This window comes from Pelodiscus sinensis, chromosome 4 (genome assembly GCF_049634645.1).
Source record: "Pelodiscus sinensis isolate JC-2024 chromosome 4, ASM4963464v1, whole genome shotgun sequence".
In the NCBI taxonomy this organism is placed as follows: Eukaryota; Metazoa; Chordata; order Testudines; family Trionychidae; genus Pelodiscus; species Pelodiscus sinensis.
The window spans coordinates 30512286-30536582 of record NC_134714.1 but is presented as its reverse complement, the minus strand read 5'-3'; the positions used below and the strand labels follow the sequence as shown (position 1 = coordinate 30536582).

General features: G+C 42.5%; 1 protein-coding gene across 2 annotated transcripts in view; it reads left to right on the top strand.

The window, feature by feature from the left end:
* Nucleotides 1-2382: 2382 nt before the first annotated feature.
* Nucleotides 2383-24297, top strand: part of RIN3 (Ras and Rab interactor 3) — a 102172-nt gene continuing 80257 nt past the window's right edge. For both annotated transcript variants that reach the window (XM_025189929.2, XM_075926686.1), the window contains exon 1: nucleotides 2383-2678. In XM_025189929.2, the coding sequence (XP_025045714.2) occupies nucleotides 2632-2678 (47 nt within the window). In that variant the 5' untranslated portion in view covers nucleotides 2383-2631. The remainder of the gene's footprint in view (nucleotides 2679-24297) is intronic.

Below are 24297 nucleotides of genomic sequence, written 5' to 3'. Positions count from 1 at the left end.
CTCCTGCAGATTTTGCAATCGCTTCTTTTGTGTGTGACTGGATATGCAAGTGTGTGTGCATTGTGAGGCATTCAATGCACAGTATGCAAATAGCCAAACAAGGTGCCCATTGTCTTCTGACTGAAAAGATTGTCTCCAAGTATGTCCCCAGCTTACTACCTGCCTTAACTCCAAGACCTTGAGAACGTAGGCACCAACTTCCTCTTTACCCAGGACATGCTCGATATCTCTCCCCTGCCTCAGGCCCTGCCCCCACTCCACTGAAGACACTATTCCTGCCTTCCTCTTTCCCAGTTTTCTCCGCCCCCGCTCCTGAGCATGTCCTGCCCCTGCACTTCCCCTCTATCCCAGCATCTCCTGCACACGGCAGAGCAACTGACTTATGGCAGGCAGGAGGCGCAGGGAGGGAGGGGAAAGGAGTTGGACAATGGGGCTTCCAGTGCAGGGCAGGGGAGAATGCTAGAGGGTGGGTGGGAGGCTTGGCAGCTGGTGGCTGCTATGCAGCCGTTAATTTTTTTCCATGGATGTTCCAGCCCTGGAGCAGCCACAGATGCAGCATCTATGCTTGAGAACAAAATTTCCAGTATAAATATATAATTCCTTAAATATTATCCATACCACATTTTGCAATGATTGCGACGGGAGAGATACATTTGTGGGCGACTATAATATAGAGCTGCTCCCTCAGAAGGGCTGTATTGTGACTATTGGGATTTAGAGATGTCCCTGGATGCTGAGAGCCTAGTGTAGCTGTGTACAGCAGTTCACCACCACGCTCTCATTTGTTTTTAAAAAGTATTAAAATCTCATTCACTGGTTTATTGTTTCATGAACCCCAAGATCATGAAGAGCCTTCACAGGCCATGCTGGAGCAAACTATTATGCATCAGTCTGTCTCAAGGGATCCCTGTAAAACCATTTGCCCCTGCTGTGCCCTCTGCCAGTAGGCACCGAGTGGTCACTGCATCACACTGATCTATACTTTTGCCATGCCATGAAGGATCATCATTAAGGCCCACAAACTTATTCCCCACCTCTCCCTCCTCCTAGGAGGAGGGCAGTAACAGGTTACGTAGCCCCACTTACTCCTATGTACCCTGGCCCAAGACCAGGGTAAGCCATATTAGGGTCAAAGGGGTGCCGAGTTCATGTTGCAATGTAGCCTATGCGTAAGAGAAACTGTCACATTCCAAAAAAAGAAATGAGGTGCAAAGAGTTTATTGAGACTTGATCTAAGTAATTTGTTTACAATTAGAAGTTTTACCCGGAGTTGCTCAGGTCCTTACGTCAATTTTTGTTTTTTGTTTCATTTGAATCATTGCTCTGAGGTGGGGCTGGAATGAGGGATTCAATATGCAGGCTTCCCCCTGGGAGAGCGGACTAACCCAGCCCTCTTTGACTGCAGCAGCACCTTCTCCCCAACCTTGCTGCTGTTCTCTGATAGTCAAGTAGTCGATAAGCTTCTGCTTTTCAGATAGTCGACTAGTTTCTTACATCGTAGTGCTGTGCCAAGAACCGCATCCTCCCAGAGGTGAAGTGATTCAGTATCTGCATTGCTCTGAAGGGGTAGTTGCCCCAACTCTGTGCCTTTTCTGGGAGAGACCAGAGGATCTGGCCCAGCAGGACAGCACGGTGGGCAGCCCTAGAGAGCAAGAAGGGAGGTATCAATGGCATGATCAGCACACTGGGGAACAATCCCAAGGGGACTTCTGACATTGCACCCTATCACAGGCATATTTCCTGATGAACAGGAATGCCATTGGGATCTGAATATCAGCATGTCCCTAAAGCGTACCCAGCAGCTCTATGTTCGATACACTTCCAGTGCTTCAGATACTCTAAGCAAGCACTGCTACTTTAACTGGGTTATTAATGAATATTGCCAGGTGAAATATCTTCTCCAAGTACAGCTCATATGCTATGGATGGTATTTCTCTTAGTAGCTGCCCTGTAATATTAGCATCCCTTCATTATCCTTTGCACTCAGTGGTGACCTTGTTGAAAATCTGAACTTCTCCAGTGTTAGACACTTCTTTCCCTTAGGTCCTATGTAAATATAAAGGTTTCCAGACTCCATCTGGTTCCACTTACTCACTCAATACAAATACACCCGCTGCAGGAATTTGCAGACGGAGACTTACTGCCCTTGCATTACCATATAAAATCCTTTATAAAGTTCACTATGCTCTGCTGCCCCGCTATACCTGTAGATCTGCAAAACTTATTTCCCCCATGACAGTTCCAGGCCCTTCATGCTAATGCTCTGAGCCAAAGTTCACTGCTAAAAATGGTTTTATAAAAAAAAAATAAACCACACACACCCCCTTGACCACCAAGGACTGCCTCTTCCTGAAATCCCCTGTTCATATAAATACAGGAAGTAGAAAGAAGAGAGGCTAAAAGCAGATCTTCTTGGTAGTTTTCTCTCACTTCAGTACTTCTTAGTCCATGGTCCCCCTGGTACCACCGAGGCAGAAGCTGAAATTAAATCACCTTGGGTTGAAATATTATCTTCCTCAGAATAAACAGTAAGGATGAGGAGGCTTTGCCCAGGGATGGGAAAGGATTGTTTTCTTTACACAGGAGATCTAAAGTCATTCTGAAACAGAAAGTGTCTCAAAGTTTGCTGTAATGATGAAAACATCGGCAGAAGCTGAGGGAAGCTGGGACTTCTCAGGGTAAGTCTTGAAACTTTAGCGATTGCAAGTTTTTAACAGGAATTTTGTTTCACTCGCTGCTTGTTTAACAAAGGGCTCTCTGCTCCATTCAGCGGCAGTACGTGGAGTTATCAGCTGTACAATCACACAGCTGTACATTTACACTTGGGTCATGCAATCACTTTGCAATTCTTTTAGCTACTTTATTCCTATTTAAAACCAACTTTAGCACCATTATGTGAAGAGAAAAGGCAGATATTTGGGGAGGGAAGAAACAAGTTGAGCAGAAGCAAGGTTCTTGCTTAAGAAGTGTGTATCAGGGAGTTATGTGCTTTTAGAAACATGACAAATCTTTTCCAGAGACTCGGTATGATTTTGCTAAAATGCTGAAAAATGAATAAGGGCGCAGTTTTGTAACATGCTGGTCACTATGGCTCTGATCCAGCTTTGCATTTTAGCACATAACTGACTCCAACCTGCTTAAAGTTAGGAAGATGTTTACATGCTTTCCTGGGTATGGATCAGCATGCTTTGCACCTTGCGGGAGCAAGCCCTAAGAGGAGGTAGCAAGGGAGAAAGCTGGTCTTCAGATTTGTTTCAAGGGTTTCCAGTTTCAAGGGCTGTTTGGAAGCCACCCAAGTTTCAGCTATATTGAGGAGTCCACTCTGAAGCTGAGCATTCCTGTTTCCTATGGAAAACAATCAGGGGAAAATGACATAACTGCTGAACCCTTTGGTTACCCCAGTGGAAAAACATAACATCCCAGGTATTGTGAATGCCTCTTATCTGTCTGATACACTCCTTCAGTGTTTCCTATTGTTAAAGGCTCCCAGATATCCTGATGATGGGTGTGGTAGAAGAATTTGCAAGATAGATATAGCCAAGAAAGCAATACAACAGCCAAGAAAGCAATACAAATTAGTTTGGATTATCAAACAGCAGACCCTTGTTCCACAGTGTGGCAGATTGAACAAGGGGGGGAAATTACTGTAGTTAAGGGAAATGCCCTTAGTGTCACCAGCAGTGGATTGTGGCCAAAGGGAAAAAATGATGTGTGTACATCTGGAGAAAGGGATCTGGGGAGCTGTGCTCTTGAAATATCACTGTGATGATAAGCAATTTGGGTATATTTAAGCCTGGATGATGCACCCTTTGTTCACGTGGATAAACAGTTTTACTCTCACTTAAACTGGTAGATTTATTTAGGGAGGAAAGTGAGCACAAAATAAGCAAGGGCTCCAAGGTCTGGGCCTTACATCTGCTTGAATGATTTTTCTTTAATCTTTGTATCTTGTCCTTGAGATATTAAAATGTTTACCTTATTCAAATGAGTGAGGTTTGTTTTCGATCCAGGCTACTGCTAAACAATAGAGTGCAAGGTGTACACAGTAACAAGAATCAAATCAAATAGACCAGTTATTCAGATGATCAGTTTGGACCCAAAAGGGTAACATAATGCTGTTGTAAATGAATAAGTATGCACTTGGTCAAAATTTCCTGCAGCCATGATAGTTAAGGTGCCAACTATTGAGAAATGAGATGAATTAGGCACTTTATAACTTTCTCAGCTCAGCAGAAAGGATCCACATGTTTGCATAGCAGAAAGATTTGTTTCAGTTTAGAGTTTCAAGAGGAAGAAAATATATCATGGAACTGTGGCCTGGAGCGTAATAAAGCTGTTTTCAGGGATAATGCAAAGTGCATGTGTTTCCCTATCTTGTTCATATGCTAGTATTGGCTAGATTTATTAGGAGCACATTTGATTTTACTTTCTTTCCACTGACCGTCTCCACTTCTTATCAGTAAATCCCTACTTGTAGACATTAACTTCCATATTAGGAAATTCATGGTATCACTAACTCTTCTGATTTGTCACACAATTGCTAAAGATTGGTAATGTGATATTTAAAATACAGAATTTACGGCCTCTTGCCCAACACACTACAGAATTAAGAACTTGTACGTGTGCTGCCCAGCTCATTTCCTATTACAACCGCATAGAATAGAGCATAATGATCACAAAATGTTTATGGAAAATATTAAACCCTTGTATTTTATCTGTCTCACAAGCAACCTTAAGATGATGGGGAAACATTTCTGTTGAAGGATAGGGAACGGATTTTTACAATTCTTGAATAAAGAAATGCACGAGCAATTGACCAAGCAATCTTCTTTGTTGCATATACCAATGTAATACCTGACTCTGTGAGTGGCTGGTTAAATCCATAGTAGGCCACATATCCGAACTTCTGTGTACAATTACAGTATCTGTGTGAATATGGAACACACAAGTGCATTTGCAATTTACAAAGTATTAGTCCATAGTAACGGCACCAGAATCAGCCTTGTGTAATCTAAATCAGTAAATATAGGCATTTTTCCAGGTTACACCTTAGAAATATGAAAGAGATGTTGATTGGACTACTGGTCCAGAGAATGGATTAATGGGTCCTTAGAGAGACATGTGGGGAGAAAGGTAACTAGGAGCTGGATAGAAACCAACCTAATCAAAGTCTTTATGAAATGGATATAGGAGGAACCAGGAAATTATATACCAATAAGTCTGACCTAGAGTCAGACAAGCTCCTAGGAAAATTAACAAGTGATGAGATCACAAAACATCTGGAGAAATGTGAGATGATCAAAACTAGGGAGCATGGTTTCATAAAAAGTTACATGCTTTGACTCCAGCATCTGGCAAATGTCTGGAGGAGATAATGAAAAGAGCAGACAAGAGCTCAGTAAGATACATAATGTGAAGTATTTTCTTATTAAATAGCCACTAAGGAAAATAGATGGATGGGGACTTAGAATGAGTGGCAGAGGTTTTCACTTATGAGTCTGCATCCAACTTAGTTCTGCAGTGACTCAGTTTTCTGTGTGAAATAATTGATGGTCTTAGTCCATTTCTTAGTGACAACTGGCTCTGGCACAAAACATGCCATTGCAACTGGCACTAACTTTGTAGCCATGTGGCCAAGAACTGACTGATCTGGAAACTGAATTGTCTTTATAGAGTCACAGTTTTTAAGGTCAGTAGGGGGTCATTATGATTATCTAAACTGACTTGCTTCATAACACAGGTCCAAGAACCTCACCCAGTAATTTCTGCATCAAAACCATAATTTCTGTATGCGTGATAATTTTTAGGAGGATTGTCTCCTCAAGTCAAGTGGAGACATGTTACAAGGGAGATGCAAAAAAGCCGGCAATGGCCGCTGCCTGTGCTATATGTATGTTGCGTGATTAAACAAAGATCTCCTTTCTAGGACCAGCTGTTTGCACCTCTCACCAGCACTGTGGAAGTAGTTTGTTTTTTGTTTGTTTGTTTGTTTGTTTGTTTTAAAAACACCCTCTTCAGCTCTCAATTCATAAGGGCCTTGATCCAAAACTCACTGAAGTCCACAGAAAGATTCTTATTAACTTATTAACTCCAATGAGCTTTGGAGCAGGCTGAAAGTTCCACTTCGTAAGCTAGTACTCAAATATCCGAATACCACATTTGATGCATCTTCTCAGAATGGGGAAGGTAAGAGCTGGTCAGATGGCCACAGATAAATTGCTATGGGAAAATGTTACAAGCCATAGAGAAGAATGTGGGCAAGCAAGCGGTGCCTGGATTAATGTTTTGCTTTCTGATTGTAAATGACATATAGGAAAGAAAGTGCCACCACTGTGACTAACATGTTTGTAGGCAAGACCAAACTTAGACGATGGCTTTAAAGATGGAAAGAGGAGCTGTTATCCAAATAAATCTGCTGTGGATAGGTTAAGACTTAGATAGTAAATGCCTCATGGACTTAATTTAGATAAACATAAGTCTTATCTGCACCTGTAACACTGCAGCTTGTGATCCTATCAGCTGTCACAAGTTAAGCAGGGCTGTCTCTGGTCAGCATTTGGGAGGTGATGCTGGAGACATTGAAGCTATGCCTTGTCATAATGGTAGGGGTTAATATGAAAGTAAAGACCTGCCAAATCAAACGGTGAGGGCACCCCTGTCAGCCGCAGTACTCTTAACAGTTGCAAGGGGTAAGGGAAGTTGACAGGAGAGTTTCCCACTGTGGGGCTGTCCCAGAAAATCAACGCAAGTTATGTCAACTCCAGTTGTGTATCTTGCATTGATTTTCTCCACCAGTGTAGATCTGGCCTGAAAGATCTGTTTTTGAGAAGACAAATCGAACTGAGCTCCTGACAGCCACTGCGTGGTTCCCAAGGGCCCAATTTTTCTGTTAACAAGGTTGGGGAACACTGATCTGGATTTCCTACACAATTCAACTAGTTCCTTTCTGTGTATCTAAATTTCCACTGCCAAATTAACTAAATATACCATTCTTCCTGGCCTAAATTGCTGGCTGCTAACAGTTTCTGTGTTCCACCCTGAACTCAGTTAGCGGTGGGTGAAATAAGCTCTGTATGCTTCTCTCTTTCTCTGTGTGTGTACTCATACACTGATATTACTTGTATGTGGAGGCTTTAGTGGTGTAGTGTGATATAAAGCTCTTCTCAGCATGAGTTTGGTATGGTTGCATTACTCATCAGTGTGCTTTATTCAGCATACCATTGTGCATTTTGCATTGATACATGCCATGTATATTATAGAAAATCTATTTGCTATAGTTTTAAAATCTATTTGATATAGTTTTTACCTATTATATAGAAACCTTTTTATATCCCTAGACTTGAGAAACCAGGTGGTTTAGTTTCCCAGAATCCAATCATAAAGTAATTGGGGAAGCCATAAAGATCTCTTAAAAGTAATTAAAATATTTACACTAAGATGTATTTCTTTAAATTGCTTAATATCTGAAGACTTCTCACTGGCAAGTAAGAAATGTCCACTTTCTAATGGCACAAAATTTCACATTTAGATTTCTAAAGAACAACGAATTATTGGACCTTAACCCTGAACATGAAACTAAAACTAAATATAGCCTCAGCTTTGGACTAGGGTTTGCACATCATTATAATTAACTTACACAATTAAACCAAAAACGAGTTACTAGATTACAAAATACTCACAATTAACTGCAGTCTTAAAGAAGTTTTTTCATGGCACCATAATAACCAGCGTCAGTGTATGTTCTTTCATGCTTCGGCCACCATTCCAGAGGACATACTTCCATGCTGATGAGGCTCATTTCAAAGAAATGCATTAATTAAATTTGTAACTAAATTTCTTGGGGAAGAACTATATGTCTTCTGCTTCATGGTTTTACTTTTATTCATGTTATGGAAATCTCGATGACCCAGCACACACTGTTCGATCTAAGAACACTTTCACTGAAGATTTCACAAGCTACAAAGAATGTACCAATATGAGAATCCTAAAGATAGCTACAGCATTTGAACTAAGGTTTACAAACCTGAAGTGTCTTCCAAAATCTGAGATACACAAGGTGTGGAACATGCTGTCAGAAGTATTAGAAGAGCAATTCTCTGATGTGGAAACTTCAGAACGTGAACCACCCCCCAAAAATTAAGTTTCTGTTGGTGACAGCTAACTCAGATGATGAAAAGAAGGTGCATTAGTCTGCACTGCCATAGATCATTATCAAGCAGAATCCATCTGTTCTCACTTTCAGATGATCTTGTAAATAAGAATTGGGCAGCATAACCTTCCTTACATGTAAACAAACTTGTTCGTCTTAGCAGTTGGCTGAAAAAGAAGTGGGACCGAGTGGAGTTGTAAGCTCTAAAGTTTTACATTGTTTTGTTTGAATGCAGTTATGTAAAAAAAAATTCTACAGTTACAAATTACACTTTTGTGATAAAGAAATTTCATAACAATACTTGTATAAGATGAATTGAAAACCACTATTTCTTTTAACTTTTTTACAGTGCAAATATTTATAATAAAAAATAAGTGAGCACTGTATGCTTGTGTTCTGTGTTGTAATTGAAATCAATCTATTTGAAACCATTAGAAAAATATCCAAAATATGCATAAACAATTTAAATTTGGTATTCTGCTACTAACAGTGCAATTAAAACTGCAATTAATCATGATTATTTTTTAATCCCACAATTAACTGTGATTTTTTTAAAGTCATTTGACAGCCCCACTTTGGACCAATGTAATTTTGAAAGTGGAGAGAGGAGGAATTCTAGATGTGTGGGAGAGAAGGAACTATTTCTCTGGCAGGCTAGTTAAAAAGAAAATATAGCTCTTTGAACTTGCTCTGGGATTTGGAATGTTAAACTAAGTTCTGTGGCAGATAGATCAGTGGGCAAAATGTGAGTGAAGGCATCAAAGATGCAGGTTAGAAAATAAGAATGGCCATACTGGGTCAGACCAAAGGTCCATCCAGCCCACTATCCTGTCTGCCATCAGTGGACAATGCCAGGTGCCCTAGAGGGAGAGAACCGAACAGGTATTGATCAAGCTGTCTCTCTCCTGCCATCCATCTCCTCCCTCTGACAAACAGAGGCTAGGGACACCATTCCTTACCATCCTGGCTAACAGCCATTAATGGACTTAACCTCCATGAATTTATCTATTTCTCTTTTAAACCCTGTTATAGTCCTGGCCTTCACAACCTCCTCAGGCAAGGAGTTCCACAAGTTGACTGTACACTGTGTAAAGAAGAACTTCCTTTTATTTGTTTTAAACATGCTGCCTATTAATTTCATTTGGTGGCCCCTACTTCTTATATTATGGGAACAAGTAAATAACTTTTCCTTATTCATTTTCTCCTCACCCCTCATGATTTTATAGGTTATTTGTAATTTATGATTCCACAATTTATCACACAGATATGACTTCTAGATAGGGGGTGCATGTGTCTGTTTGGGTAGCATTTTGTAAGCCTAGATGGATGACTGGTACTGTGGGACTATAAAATGTTATCATGAGATTTAGGAGAAAATGTATATTTATTAGCTACCCTCTAAACCACAATGGAGTCAGTTACACTACTGCAAGGTAGTGTTGCAGTCAAAAAAGAAATTGCCCCAAGTCAGCAGTAATGATTGTACTATTTTTAAGGGATGTTTAAATCAGAGTTAGTATCCTGTATAATTTGGGACACCATAAAAAAGGACATCGAAGAAGTAACACAGGTTGAGATAAGGACTGAGACAGGAATAATTAGGACACTAGGAAGTCAATCCATTGACATATAGTTGAGATCCAATGTGCTGAAAATTTTTAATATGCTAAAGGAGCCAACACAAGACATAGATTTGCCTTTTGAATGTGCATACACTGAAAACAAGAGAACAGTCAATGGAGAATGACAATATTTGCATATAGAGGTGTGAGCTTCAGGGTTATTGGAAGCAACCAATACAGAGACATGTTAAAGCAAATGAAACAGGTACTACCATAAAGGTTTCTGGGAGAGGAGTATGGCATGAAGTTTGGTCTAAGGACCAGGAATTCATCAATCCTAATCCCAACACTGATACTAATTCCCCATCTGATAGTGCAGAAGTCATTTAAAACAACATTGTCAAACTTGGGTAACTAAAGTTAGGTACCTAAAGTTTATCCATGGTTAGGGCCAAATTCTCTCCTGGACCAAGCTCATCTTGGTGCAGGGAGGAGCAGGACCTAGAGTGAGCCAGTTTCTCCTTCCTGATTTTGAAACCATAGGATCTTTGCCCCCTGCCCTTAGGCACTAATTAACTTACCACTGCTAGCTAAAGGCCCTACAGGACCACATTCCAGCTGAGAATTTGCAGCGTGCCTGCCACCGCTTTCTTTTCCACCTCACCCTCTTACTGGAGGCTGACTGGGGGTGGCTGGTATCGGAGATGTCTCCACAAGCTTTAGACATACAGAGAGATTTTTCTTTAGAGCATCTGTGGCCAGATTCCACCAATTTGACAGGCGGCTTACTACTCACTGTGTGCCACCTCCTTGTGGTACTCCTGCTGTGGATCCCCCCTTATCACATACTTTAACATGTTAAAGACATTCTGTCTCTTATGTCCAAATTGCCGTTTAACACAGCTGGACCCATGAGAACATGTGTTTATTAAAATTTGCAGCACAACTGGAAATTGCAGGACTTAATATGCTGGATTTGCCAAACTAAAGCAAACTACACTTTAGCGGTTCTGCTATTGGAACTTCCAGGGTATGGCAGAAAGCTTATGAAAGTTAATGTAATGACTACCATTGACTTCAGTGTGCTCTGCCTAAATTAGGACTGGATGACAGGGGATGAATCATTCAATAATTACTCTGTTTTGTTCATTGCCTGTGAAGCATCTGGCCCCAGCCAATATCAGAACACAAGATACTGGGTTAGATGGACCTTAGATATGACCTGGCATGGCCATTCTTATGTACCTGGCCTGATTCTGGAGTCCAGCTCCAGAGATAGGAGGAGAAAAGTGTCTTCAGTATCCCAGAGCTTTAAGCACCGGTCTGGCTGATGAGGGGATAGACTGAGAGTGAGGGGATGTGCACTTGTAGGATAAACTACAGCCTTAAGCCCCCTGGAGCTCAGAGCTGAAATTTCAGCCAAAGCAATAATACGTTGTGACTCTGAACAGGAAGCTGTTTTCACTACCTAACTGTGGTAATCAGCTAGTGAAGTAATTTTACAGACTGAAATAAAGACAAAAGAAGTGAGAGATCTTTGAGTTAATCACCTTTTAAAAAAGAGGTGGCTGCAGGTTAAGGCCCTACTTCTGTAAGAATAATGATGTGCGTTTTTAGAGTGCTTTCCATCTTGCAGGTCCCCAAAGCACTCCATGAACATATGGAGTCGGAGAGCAACAACATTGTTACATAGCACCCTGCACAAGTCTGAGGAGAAGAGAGTTTGATTAAAGACATAGGGGCTAAATCATCTGGTATTTATTTTTCAGACACATGACTGAAAAAATACTTTGTGCATCCAGTTCTATCCAGACCCTACACACATACTCTGTAGTTTGCATCCTCCTATGATAGTTGTGATAAGTTGCAATATCAGAAGGGAGAATGGGTAGTTCAAGCACGACTTTTGCACTGTTATCTACCTTGTAGTGCTTAAGGACACAGAGAGCATGCAAAGAAGGATGGGAAATCCAGTGACAGTGACAGCCAACAATGCTGTAGCACATGCTGAGTGACTAGAACACTTGTGGCTGGCCCATGGCAGCTGACTAGCTCATAGGCCTTGGGCCATGGGGCTATTAAATTGCAGTATAGACATTCTGGCTCAGGCTGGAGTCTGATGCTGGGACACCGGGAAGGGAGAGGGTCCCTGATCTCAGCTTTCAGCCTGAGTCCAGATGTCCACGTCATAGTTATATGGTTTCACAGCCAGCCCCACTAGCTCAAGTCAACTGCCATGGGCCAGCCATGAATGTTTTAATGCAGTGTAGCCATACCCTGTGCTCCTAAAGAAGATACTTCCTGCTATCCTCTAGTTTCTGCACAGAACCTAATTTCCCTCCTTTCTCCCCTCAAAGCATGGTGCTGGTCAGCATGGATCCTATATAGAAAAACTGAGAATACTTGAAACCAATAGGCCAGAGCCTTCCCTGACTCAGACCAATGTTCTAATTCAGCAGAACATTAACCCACCTGCCCATTTGTAATTGCCTCACTGAATTGGAGCCTTCCCGAGGTTCAAGTTTCATGGATAGAGGGGAGGTTAGAATCAGGCCTGGTATGTGCTGTGCTCACATTGCAATGAGAACACCCTTTAATCTGGCATTTTCCACTCTAAAGTAAAAATGTGGGTTTTATATTTTTGTGACAAAACAGCAATGCAAGCAGCTGTGGTCAAGCAAAGTGCAGAGTTTAAGCTCTGGAAATGTAGCTAACTTCAAGCTTCACCAGATGTGGTTACTGCTGTAGCCACAAGCACATTTTTTTCTGTCCACCTTCTACCTTTTCGAGTTACCTAAACTAATTCCAACTCACCCCGGAGCTTCCATCTTTGAAACTATATGAACTGCATGGGGGATGGGAGAGTGCCAGCATTTCCTTAAGGATTCCATATGGCAAAGGTTCACGCTGAAAGCGATTTGCTCTGCTTTGCTCAATACCAAAAATAGTACAAGTCACATCTTTCTGTGAGTGAAAATGATTACTTGAGCGGGAAGAGATTAGCAGATGTGAGCTCTGCATAGCTGGTTGTACTAGTCACATTTTCCTAAATAGCAGAAAGACACTAGGTTCTAACAAGGGAGCTTGCTTAAGCATTGGAAAACCAGAGAGGAGATGTTAATAGCTCTGTATCTGCCAGAGCCTATGCTGAGTCTCCAAATACCCATCCCTCCAAGGCCTGCCCAGGTGCAGATGGATGCTGAACTCCTCTCTTACCCCTTGTTGAGGCCTTCTCCCATGTAGTTCCCTCTGCATCAGGCTGCACCCGGCAGATACTCTGCCACAGCAAGACAGTCCTGGGTGAGTAGAATACAGACGGGGCCATCCTTGAGGGAAATGGAGCCCTGGGCAAATTTGTGTTTTAGTGCCTCGGACGCCTGTGAGCATCGCACCACCCAATTCCCCTGGCATCCATGGGTTCCCCTACCCCTACACCTCCATTCTGTGGCCCCCCTTTACCACTAACCCCTGCAATGTGCCCCCTTTGCCCTAATCTCTGTACAGTACCCCCTTCATCCCAACCCTTGCACTTTCCTCCCACTTGTGCCCCCAATCCAGCCCTGCACTTCTAGCATGTCCTGCCACACTGCCCCCCTGCCCAATACCCTACGCTCCCTCCCAACACCCATGCCCAGTTGCCCCTCACACTCTAGCTACAGCGCCTTGGGCATGGGCCCAGTTTGCCCAGCCCTAAGGCCAACCCTGGACAGAAACTCCTTGGCCCTTCCCACAGGATAAATTAGGATATGTCTACACTACCCCGCTAGTGCGAACTAGCGGGGTAATGTATGCATACCGAACGTGCAAATGAAGCTCGGGATTTGAATTTCCCGGGCTTTATTTGCATAAGCCGGCCGGCGCCATTTTTAAATGCCGGCTTGTTCGAACCCCGTGCCGCGCGGCTACACGCGGCACGGGCTAGATAGTTCGGACTAGCAAGCTTTTCTAGATCTGCTGGCAATGCTCCTCCTAATGTACCCCAATATGCCATTAGCCTTCTTGGCTACAAGGGCACACTACTGACTCATATCCAGCTTCTCATCCACTATAATCCCCAGGTCCTTTTCTGCAGAACTGCTACTTAGCCATTCGGTCCTGTACAATGTTTGGGATTCTTCCATCCCAAATGCAGGACTCTACACTTGTCCTTGTTGAACCTCATCAGATTTCTTTTTGCCCAATCCCCTAATCTGTCCAGGTCACTCTGGACCCTCTCTCTGCCCTCCAGCGTATCTACCTCTCCCCCTAGCTTACTGTCATCTGTAAACTTGCTGAGGGTGCAATCCATCCCCTCATCCAGGTCATTAATAAAGATGTTGAACAAAACCGGTCCAGGAACAGATCCTTGGGGCACTCTGCTAGAAAACAACCGCCAACCTGACATTGAGACACTGATCACAACCCGTTGGGCCTGACAGTCTAGCCAGCTTTCTATCCATCTTACAGTCCATTTATCCAATCCATATTCCCTTAACTTGCTGGCAAGAATATTGTGGAAGACCATATCAAAAGCTTTGCTAAAGTCAAGGTATATCACATCCCCTGACTTTCCCATATCCACAGCATCAATTACCTCATCATAGAAGCTAATCAGGTTGGTCAGGTACAACTTGCCCTTCATGAATCCATGTTGACTATTCCTGATCACTTTCCCCTCTTCCAAGTGCTTCAAAATGAATTTGTTGAGGATCCCCTCCATGATTTTTCCAGGGATTGAGGTAAGGCTGACAGGTCTGTAGTTCCCTGGATTGTCCTTCTTCCCTTCTTTAAAGGTGGGCACAACATTTGCCTTTTTCCAGTCTTCCGGGATCTCTCCCAATCTCCACAAGTTTTCAAAGATAATAGCCAAAGGCTCCTCAATGACACTTGCCAACTCCCTCAGTACCCTTGGATGCATTAAATGGTTTTGTATATGTTTAGCTTTTCTAAATAGTTCCTAACTTGTTCTTTCCCCACCAAGGGCTGTCCACCTCCTTCCCATACTGCGTTGCCTAGTGCATTTGTCTGTGAGCTGACCTTGTCCGTGAAGACAGAGGCAAAGAAAGCATTGAGTACTTCAGCTTTTCCTACATCATCTGTCACTAGGTTACCTCCATCATCCAGTTAGGGCCCCCCACTCTCTGATCACCCTCTTGTTGCTAACATGCCTGTAGAAATCTTTTTTGTTACTCTTCGCATCCCTTGCCAGCTGCAATTCCAATTGTGCTTTCACCTTCCTGATAACTCTCCTGCATTCTCAAGAAATATATTTATATTCCTCCCTAGTCATCTGTCTTGGATAGTGGAGTACATGGTGGGGCAGGTGCCCACCCTGATAAGGGAGATATTAAAAAGCTCTGCACACAATCAGTCCCAACCCAGCACACCCATAAGGCCTATAACACATGAAGAGGGATGGCTCCTTAAAAGGGAGGATCCAAGACTGGTGGAGGATAGCACTCGGCTAGAAGCAGAGCTCGATTCAAGAGCTCCCTTGCCCTGCAGAAAGCAGGTAGTGACCCTCTGCTAGCTGGACTCTCTGAAGGTAGAGGGACCATCTTCTCCTTACTTAGCTTTGCTTTTCATCAGTGGCTGGGTGCTGTGCCTGACCTTCTCCAACATCCAGTCCCCTTCACAGAAGCTATTTATCTTTTGTAGGCTGCAGATTTCTTTTGCCAGCCATTTCATGTCTTTGGGATTGTGATGCAGAAGTGGGGGGGCAACCTCCTCCCACCCCCAAGACTCACAGCTGAGAGACTGCACTCCAAATCAGTGCTATCTCAGCACCCATAGCTGAAGAAGCACTGTGCCCTATTCCTAGGGCAACCTGCTCTGACAAGCAAATACTTGGCTCTCCAAAGGCTGCGCACACTGTTTAAAAAAATACAAATAAATTGTATTTCATAAAGCAGTAGGCAGTTGCTGCAATGCAGCTGTCTGAGAACTAGGTTATCTGTGAATCAGGTTAAGTGCAGAGCTGCTTGGGAAACGTAAGCAAGCAAGGACAAACACCAAAAGGCTGGCAGCCTCCCAGCTTTGCTGGCTACCTGCAATATTGTTTTGCAAATCTCTACCAGTCTCCTGTGCAGTCTCACATTGTCCTTAATCACACAGGCCCATTTGGCTAAGTTGTAGCCTGTGAGCTGGCTCAGCATTTCAGCCTCACTGCCAAAAATGTTTTTTTTTTTTTTAAGTCATCTCCAGGGAATCTCACTCATGATGCACAACAAAAAAACAGAAACCGCTCAACACACTGAGCTCCTCATGCTTACTCAGCCCAGCAATAGCCTGAATTGGGGCCATTTTTCTTTTTGTGCAGAGACTAAATGTATTAGTTAGGATGGCTACAATTTGAACTGCACTGGAACTGAGCTCCTAATCATTAACTGGTGGGATACATTATGTAGTTTGGAAGGATAAAAAAAACTAGACAAAGGGACTTGCCCTTCTCTTCCTCCGTGTTTAATGAAGGCAAAATGAAGGTATCCTCAGCAGAATTCTGACCTCTCTTGGCCTAGTTGCTTTACTAACTGCCTCGTGTTCTATCCACATGTTCAGAAGCATATTTATGATGTGTTTAAGTGCTGGTCATTTTATGTGAAACCGCCAGTGTTAGTATCATTCACTTTTGTGCCGCTCTTTGAAATGCTAAGGTAACTTTCTGCAGAGTACTTTGAAAATGAAAAAAAAATGCTGAGTAGATGCTGAGTTACTAAAACGTCTTCAAATCAACCTTGTTTTGGTGCTGGGACCTACTGATTGTGAGCACTAGTTGGGTGATCAAACCTGCAGAGTTATAGGTTTCTAAGGCCTGACATGTATACCTCAATCTGCCACATACAAGATCCCCAGTTGTTTAGCAATACCCGGGTATGTCTATGTGACATCTCCTTGATGTAATGGTGTAAGAACAACAATAAAGGTGTTAAACTCTTGGACTTTAAGCAGCCACGGGTGATTTCCTGCTTGCATACAACTCCATCCGGCTCTCTTACAGTACATATGGCCAGATTTTACACTCTGTTTCAATGGTATCAGTAGACTATCTCCACTTCAATCAACTAAGAGTTTCTCTGCAAAGGCAGCTATACCAGTCTAAGATACAGTGTGAATTTACAATGCAGTTGTTATGCTACAATAAAAGAACCTCACCCCCATAAGGAATTATACTTGTGTAAATTATTGCATTGTACATTTATGCCCTATTTATATGAGTACAGGTGGCTGGTCTTTTGTTTGTTTGTCTGATTACTTTATGGGCTGCATCTAGACTGGCAAGTTTTTCTGCAAAATCAGCTGCTTTTGCGGAAAAACTTGCCAGCTGTCTACACTGGCCACTTGAATTTCCGCAAGAACACTGACTTCCTACTGTCTGAAATCAGTGCTTCTTGCAGAAATACTATGCTGCTCCCATTCGGGCAAAAGTCCCTTTTTGCAAAGCTTTTGCGCAAACGGGCCAGTGTAGACAGCTCAGATTTGTTTTGCGCAAAAAAGCCCCGATTGCGAAAATGGCGATTGGGGCTTTTTTGCACAAAAGTGCGTCTAGATTGGCACGGATGCTTTTCCGCAAAAAGTGCTTTTGCGGAAAAGTGTCCGTGCCAATCTAGATGCTCTTTTCCACAAATGCTTTTAACAGAAAACTTTTCCGTTAAAAGCATTTGCGGAAAATCATGCCAGTCTAGACGTAGACTATGTTGTTTTGAAAATGATTTAAGCTAAACTGAAACACATAAACTAGACTAATGAAGTGCAGGTATATCAGTACAAGTGTACTGATTTAGCTATACCAGTGTAATTATACCAGTATAATTATCAAAGTTTTTCTGTGTTGACAAGCCCTACATTGTTCTGGGTTTAAATCAACATAACTAGATTGAATCAGGCCTTGTTTCTTAAAATCTGGAATATATTTTGAACGTCACTGAAATGGAATCATATAAACTCTCTAGAAGAGTCTCTGGACTGGAATTACCATACTGGGAGCTGTACCTAACTATTCTGACTCATTTGAAGGGAAATGTGTAGGGCCCCATTTGGACACTCCTCAGTTAAACAGTACCTCACTCTGAGTGGTCTTTGGTTTCAGTAGAGCTACTCAGCAGGATTAAATATAGCAGAATGAGGCCATTTATCAGCTGGAAACTGAGGGCCTGATCAAGTTACATTAAGGCCCCATTTCATCACTCTGGCAGAGTAAAGCAGCTTTAACTCTGTAGAAGCATAGCCTATTTGAATACTCCTTTATTCAAGAGTGGTGTAAAGAAACCTAAGTGTAACTGAGGATGTGACTGCACGGGTGGCAGCATGTAGGATATGCGTAGCTGCCTGCCACAATGAAAAGCATAAGAATGGCCGTACTGGATCAGACCAAAGGTCCAGTTAGTCCAGTATCTTGTCTGCCGACATGGCCAATGCCAAATGTCCAAGAGTCATCAAGTGATCCCTCCCCTGTCACCCATTCCCAGCTTCTGGAAAACAGGCTAGAACAGGGCTGGGCAATAATTTTTGATGGGGGGCACTCCAAGATTTCAGAAAGTGGTCGAGGGCCTCACGCTTCCATGATATTAATGGAGGAGGTGTGGGGTCTGGGACAGAGGTTGGGTGCAGAAGAGAGCTTGGGGTAAGGGATTGCGGTGCAGGAGGGAGAGTGGGGTCTGGGAGGGAGTATGGGTGAAGGAGGCAGCTGTTACATAGAGTGGGTGATTGGGGTGCAGGCTTTTGGAATGTGACCGAGGGCAGGAGGGGGTTGTAAGCTAGGACAAGGGACTGGGGTGCAGGGGTTTGATTTGTGACCTGGGGTAGAAGGGTATTGTGATCTGGGGGAGGGTATTGCCAAGTCTGGGAGGGGTATAAGTGCAGGAGTGGAGCAGAGGGTTACACCTTACACCTCTCCCCTCCAGGGTCACAGTTTTGAAAGAGAAACAGCCTGGCAGCCACTTTTCTGAACAGTGGGCCTGCCTGAGGCTCTCTGCTGCATCCATGTGCTAGATCTGGTTGTTTGGTGGGCTGGATCTGGCCCGTGGGCCTTATTTTGCTAAGGCCTGGGCTAGAGACTCCATCCCTGCCCATCATTGATGGACCTATTTTCCAATAATTTATCTAGTTCTATTTTGAACCTTGTTAAAGTCTTGGCTTTCACAACATCCTCTGGCAAGGAGTTCCACAGGTTGACTATGCTTTTTGTGAAGACACTTCATTTTGTTTATTTTAATTAATATATTTTAGTGACCCTAAATTATTGTGTTATGAGGAATAAATGACTCTTCCTTATTTACATTCTCCAAACCAATCATGATTTTATTCACCTCTATCATATCTCCTCCCTCCCCACCCTCCCACCTTAGTTGTTCCTTTTTTTAAAAGCTGAAAAGTCTCCGTTTTATTAATCTCTTCTCATGCGGAAGCTGTTCCACACCCCTAGTAATTTGTGTTGTCCTTTTCTGAATCTTGGCTCAGGCACTAGGGAGGAAGCAGGGAAAAGCTCTGGCAACTCTCTATCACCAGAGCCTTCCCCTGCTCCCTGAGCATTTCTCTGGGGTGGAGAAAGGCTTCATAAGTTCAAGGGAACAAAAAAGCAAATCTTCCTGAAGCGAGGGCTTTGTAGGTCTGTTTGCAGGGTAATTCCATTTCCAATTGTTTGTGAACAAGGTATGCAGGGATATTTTTGCTCCATAGCAACTGAGGAGAAAATTAGCAGGAAGGGAATTTTTGTAAGTAGTTGCCTGGTTTTTTTTTTAAAAAGGAGGAACTAAAGCAGGTTTTCTGAACTTCCTCATGCCCACGAAGCAGAATATTAGGGAGAATTTGGATAGCCTACCAGCAGGGCAAAATATGGATGAGTTTGCTTTGTTGATTCCAAAGCATGTCAAGAAGTTTTAGGCGAAGACCACCCCAACTGTGACTCAATGACCCATGATATTGACAAAGATTTTTACTCAACCCCCAGTCAGTTGGACCAGAGCTATTGAATAGAACACATAAATAATTGAGAGGGACACCATTTGTTTAAAAAAAAAATCCTTTGCCTAAGATATTAATAATACTTTATATTATGAACTTTGGAAAGAACTTTAAAAAAAAATCTTATTTGACTCATTCCCAGTTGTGCACTGTGTTTATATTTTGGATTCCTTTTAGTATGACCAATGCCTGCAGACCAGTCACTTTCAGTTTCTGGTTTGGAATACACTAGCATAATGGTGCAATTAAACCTGGTGAACGGTTGCTGTTTGGAAAAGAGGGTTTCATTAAAAAATAGGCACGTATCAAGTAGGACTAACTATTTCAAATTTTTGACTCAGAAGTTCTAAATGGAACAAAATGAAAATATTTGTTTCTAATTGAAATTTTGTTTTTCAAAAATAGAAAATTATTTAAAATATTAGACACCCTTCCCCACACCCTTTTTCCCCCAGTGAATGCAAGAAAATGAATAATATTTAGGCATGGGGAGGAGTTTGCCTTTCTTTAACTGTGTTTTCTATTCTAACTTTATAAAAAATCCTTAATATTGGAAAAGTTACAGAGCATCGAAGTAACATAGTTTCCTTTATTGCTTTGTAACTATTTCATAGTTGAGGAATCTTTGAAAAATTAGAGAATAATAAAAAAGAAAACCTGCAGAAAAGATGGATACAGTAAAGAAGTAAACAAGATACAATAAAGAAGAAAACAAACTTGGACAGTCTTCATTGTACTGGACAGAGTAACACAAAAGGGAGAAAAAAAGACATTGCAAAATAGGACATTTTGATTTTTTTTTCAGAAAAAATTGTGAACCTTTTTTAAAAATCAGAAATAAAACTGCTGTTTTGCATTTTGCTAAAAATGGGAACAACTTTGAAATTCCAAATAGCTATAGATTTTAGGTTTTCAAAAAAGTTTGTTTACAAAACCTAAATTCGGGACTAAATTTGACCTGCACAGAAGTAATTGAACTAACATTACAAGATAATATTTCTAATTATATGGGGGAGTTTAATGTGCAGAAAAGTAAGGTCCCAACAGTACTGACTGTAGCCAAGCATGATATGGGCAAGAGCTCAGCAAGCTTCCTCTTGTACAAACGTCTGCTAACGCATGGCTTAACCTTGACTTGCCACTTACATGGATGTTTTGATGTAGAGAATCCCAACAGGGAACTACCAAACCCAACATACTTATTTCTACGTGGGATCTAATTACAATTGGAATATAGAAGTGGGAGGCCAAAGCCCAGAGGGGCCAACAAAATTGCTTGGTCCCTGTGCAAGGTTTGGGGGGATGGCTCAGTGCTCCCAGATAGGATGGGGCCTCAAGCAGAAGAGGCAGATTTTGGGACTTCTCCATGACCCCGCTCCCCAGCCAGCCCTAAGTGCCACCTGGGGTATGCTGCTCAGGATTCCAGTTGCCATTTAAAGATCCCAGGGCTTTGGCTGAAACTGTAGTAGCAGTGGCGTGGCCAGGAGTCCCAGGCCCTTTTGAATTGTTGGGCCCCTGGGCAGTTGACCCTTTCTCCCTCCTCCCGTCCATGTCAGTGGGTCTGCCAAAACTCTTGCTGTTAAAATATAGTTCCTAGATTCCAAGCCCAGAAGGGACCATTCTGATTCTCTAGTTTGACCTCCTATATAACACAAGCTTTCCCCAAAATAATCCCTAGACAATATCTTTTAGACAAACATCCAATCTCGATTTGTAAATGATCCATGATTGACAATCCACCATAACCCTAGGTAAATTATTCCAATGGTTAATTACCCTCACTATCAAAAACATATGCCTTAGTTCCAGTCTGATTCTGTCTGTCTTCAGTTTCCAGCCACTGGGTCACGTTATACCTTTCTCTACTAGACTGAAGAGACCTTTATTAAACCTCAGTTCCCCACGTAAATACTTAGAGACTGTAATAAATAACCCCTTTTCTTTGAAAGATAACTCGATTATAAGGCATGTTTTACATCATTCTCATGGCTCTTCTGTGAACTTTCCACAATTTAGCAACATCCTTAATCCTGCTGATCAGCACTTTCCTTCATTAGTGGCGCCCGGAGAATTAGTTGGGTGCCTGTATATGTATCTTGGTGCCTAGCTTTGGACATCCACAGTGGAAAACATTGAACTTCAGCTTGTGTAAAAGAAGGTCAAGGGTTAATGTTTGCAACGTGCTTTGAAATCCTTGGCTGGAAGGTATTTGGACCTGTGAAATACTATTACATAGGTGTCCATTAAAATTAGGATATGGTACTTTATTAGTAGGCACCAGGGTCACATCCAAGAGACTGAAGCCTTCCACCTGTTCCCAGATAAGACATAGCAGAATCAATGACAGTGAAACCCTCCTTCGATCACCCTCATCAGTATGCCTCAATTCACAGCCCTAGAGGCACCACTGTTAGTGAGAGAGAGTAATTCAGGTTCCATGGCCTATTCATTCTTCCCTTCAACACTGAAAGCTCCTCCTGTGAGTGCCAGCATCAGTAGTGGTTTTCCTGAGGTAAGCATTCATCTGCTGAGAAATAGACAACCACCAGCTTATTCCATTTGGGCTCCTGCTGAGCTCTCTGAGGTAAGGAGTTTCAAGCCTGACAAGTATCAAAGAGATTACAGAAGTGAGCACTCAGTCTGAGGGAACTGATTGCTGACATTCAGGGCAATATGTTTCAAAAGAGGGCTTCAAAGAACAGAACAAAAATGGGGTACAAAGACATTTACTGAATTAATAGCATGTAGGTGATCCAGAAATAAAGGAGAGGGAACCTTTATCACTCTGCATTTAAGAGAAGATTTGCTTAAATATTATTCACTCTTTGGCTGTTGGAACATGCATCATAAATGTTACTATTCTATCATTTTGATAGTTCCATGGTGATTTACAGATTACAATAAATAGACAAGAGCTCTGCTGAAGGAGTTTGTAGTTAGGCTGTTGTCAAAATAAACTGTGAAAGAATGGGGCAGGACAGAGGAAACCACTAAATGTGAGGATGTGCTGTGCTGACCACAGACCACAATTTGAGAATCACTAGGCTACTTCCAAAGCCAGAGGTACCTGAAAAAAGCTGTATCAAGTAGTGCACATATCTTACAAAGAAAGACTGGCTGTTTATAGGCTGGACTTCCCTCACTGGGGCTGTGTCTACACTGGCATGATCTCACGCAAAAGCGGCCGCTCTTGCATCAAAATTTGCTGCCTGACTACACTGGCCATGTGTTCTTGCTCGAGTAAACTAACATTCTAAAGTATAAAATCAGGGCTTCTTGTGCGAGAACTCTGACTCCACCACTCAGGAAGAAGCCCTTTTGTGCAAGAGCGCTTCCAGAAGAGGCCAGTGTAGACAGGCAACATGAATTTCTTGCGCAAGAAAGCCCTGTGGTTAAAATGGCCATCAGAGCTTTCTTGCGCAAGAGAGCGTCTACACTGGCATGGATGCTCTAGCGCAAAAGCACATGCCAGTGTAGACACTCTCTTCTGGAAGAGTTTTTGCAGAACTCTTCCGCAAAAGAGTTTTTGCATGAGAACGCACCAGTGTAGACGTAGCCTGGGAGTATCCAGTGATATCAGGTTAGAGCCCATCACTCTCTTTCTTATCTAATTTTGTTTTCAGTTCTTTCTTGTAATTCTCCGAGAACGTATGGGGCAGGAAACCTCTGTGCCCTACCCCTAAGCTATCCAGTAGCTATTGCAGATTCTTCGGTTACCTATTTCCTTTCCTTTCTTATCAACTCTAGTACCAAGACCCAAGAAGAAACTTGATTGTTAAATAAATGGATGTCTACCCCACAAATGCTTGACATGATTGTTGCTATGATCTCTGATAACATTTAAAGGGTATACTTTTCCCCTGCCCTTTTCAATTATTCTCTTGGAACTACAATGAAAAAGCAATATGTGATCATGTGATCAAAAAGCCTTTGTGCACTGATATTTACAAAGGCACTGACTTAATGTTGGGTGAGCAACCTTAACTATAGCATTTCCTGGTGGCAATTTTAATGGAGGAGAGGTTTTGGCTAGGAGGAAGCCACTAAATGGAAGCAAATTCACCTGTGAGGGATTAGGTGGGGCTTACATAAAGCCAAGAGACTGATCACAGGCATGGTTTGTCCTTTCCTGAGACTGAGTAGGCTGTAGGAAAAGTGGGTCTAACTAGAATGGAGAGATGATAGGAAGTAGTCCAGGTAGGAGAGCAGTAAGTTTAAGGAAGATGTAGACTTTGACTGCTTGGTAGAAACACTGGACTAGAATTTAGAGCAGAGGGTAAGTCTGGGTTTCCTTACTAATTACTGTAGAGAGGCGCAGCTTGAGTTGGTACAAGAGTGGCAGGGTCAGGGCAGTGGGTGTGAGGGGTGCCTGATCCTGCTTAAGTAGAAGGACTTGGGAATACATCTCCCTCCTAGCCTTAGAGTGGGCCTCACAATGAGACTGAAGTAACAAGTTGCAAAGCTGCTGTGCTGCAACTATGAGAAAGAGGTGAGCTCCAGGTGGTAGAAGGGGGAGGATAGAACTAATCCCCAGAATTGCCTGAAGGAGGTGTCACCTCTGAGTAGAAGGCCCTGTCACAAGGCTTGTCTAATGCAAACCTAGCCTGTCACCTCTTCTACAGCTTACCACAATCCTAGTTAATCTTT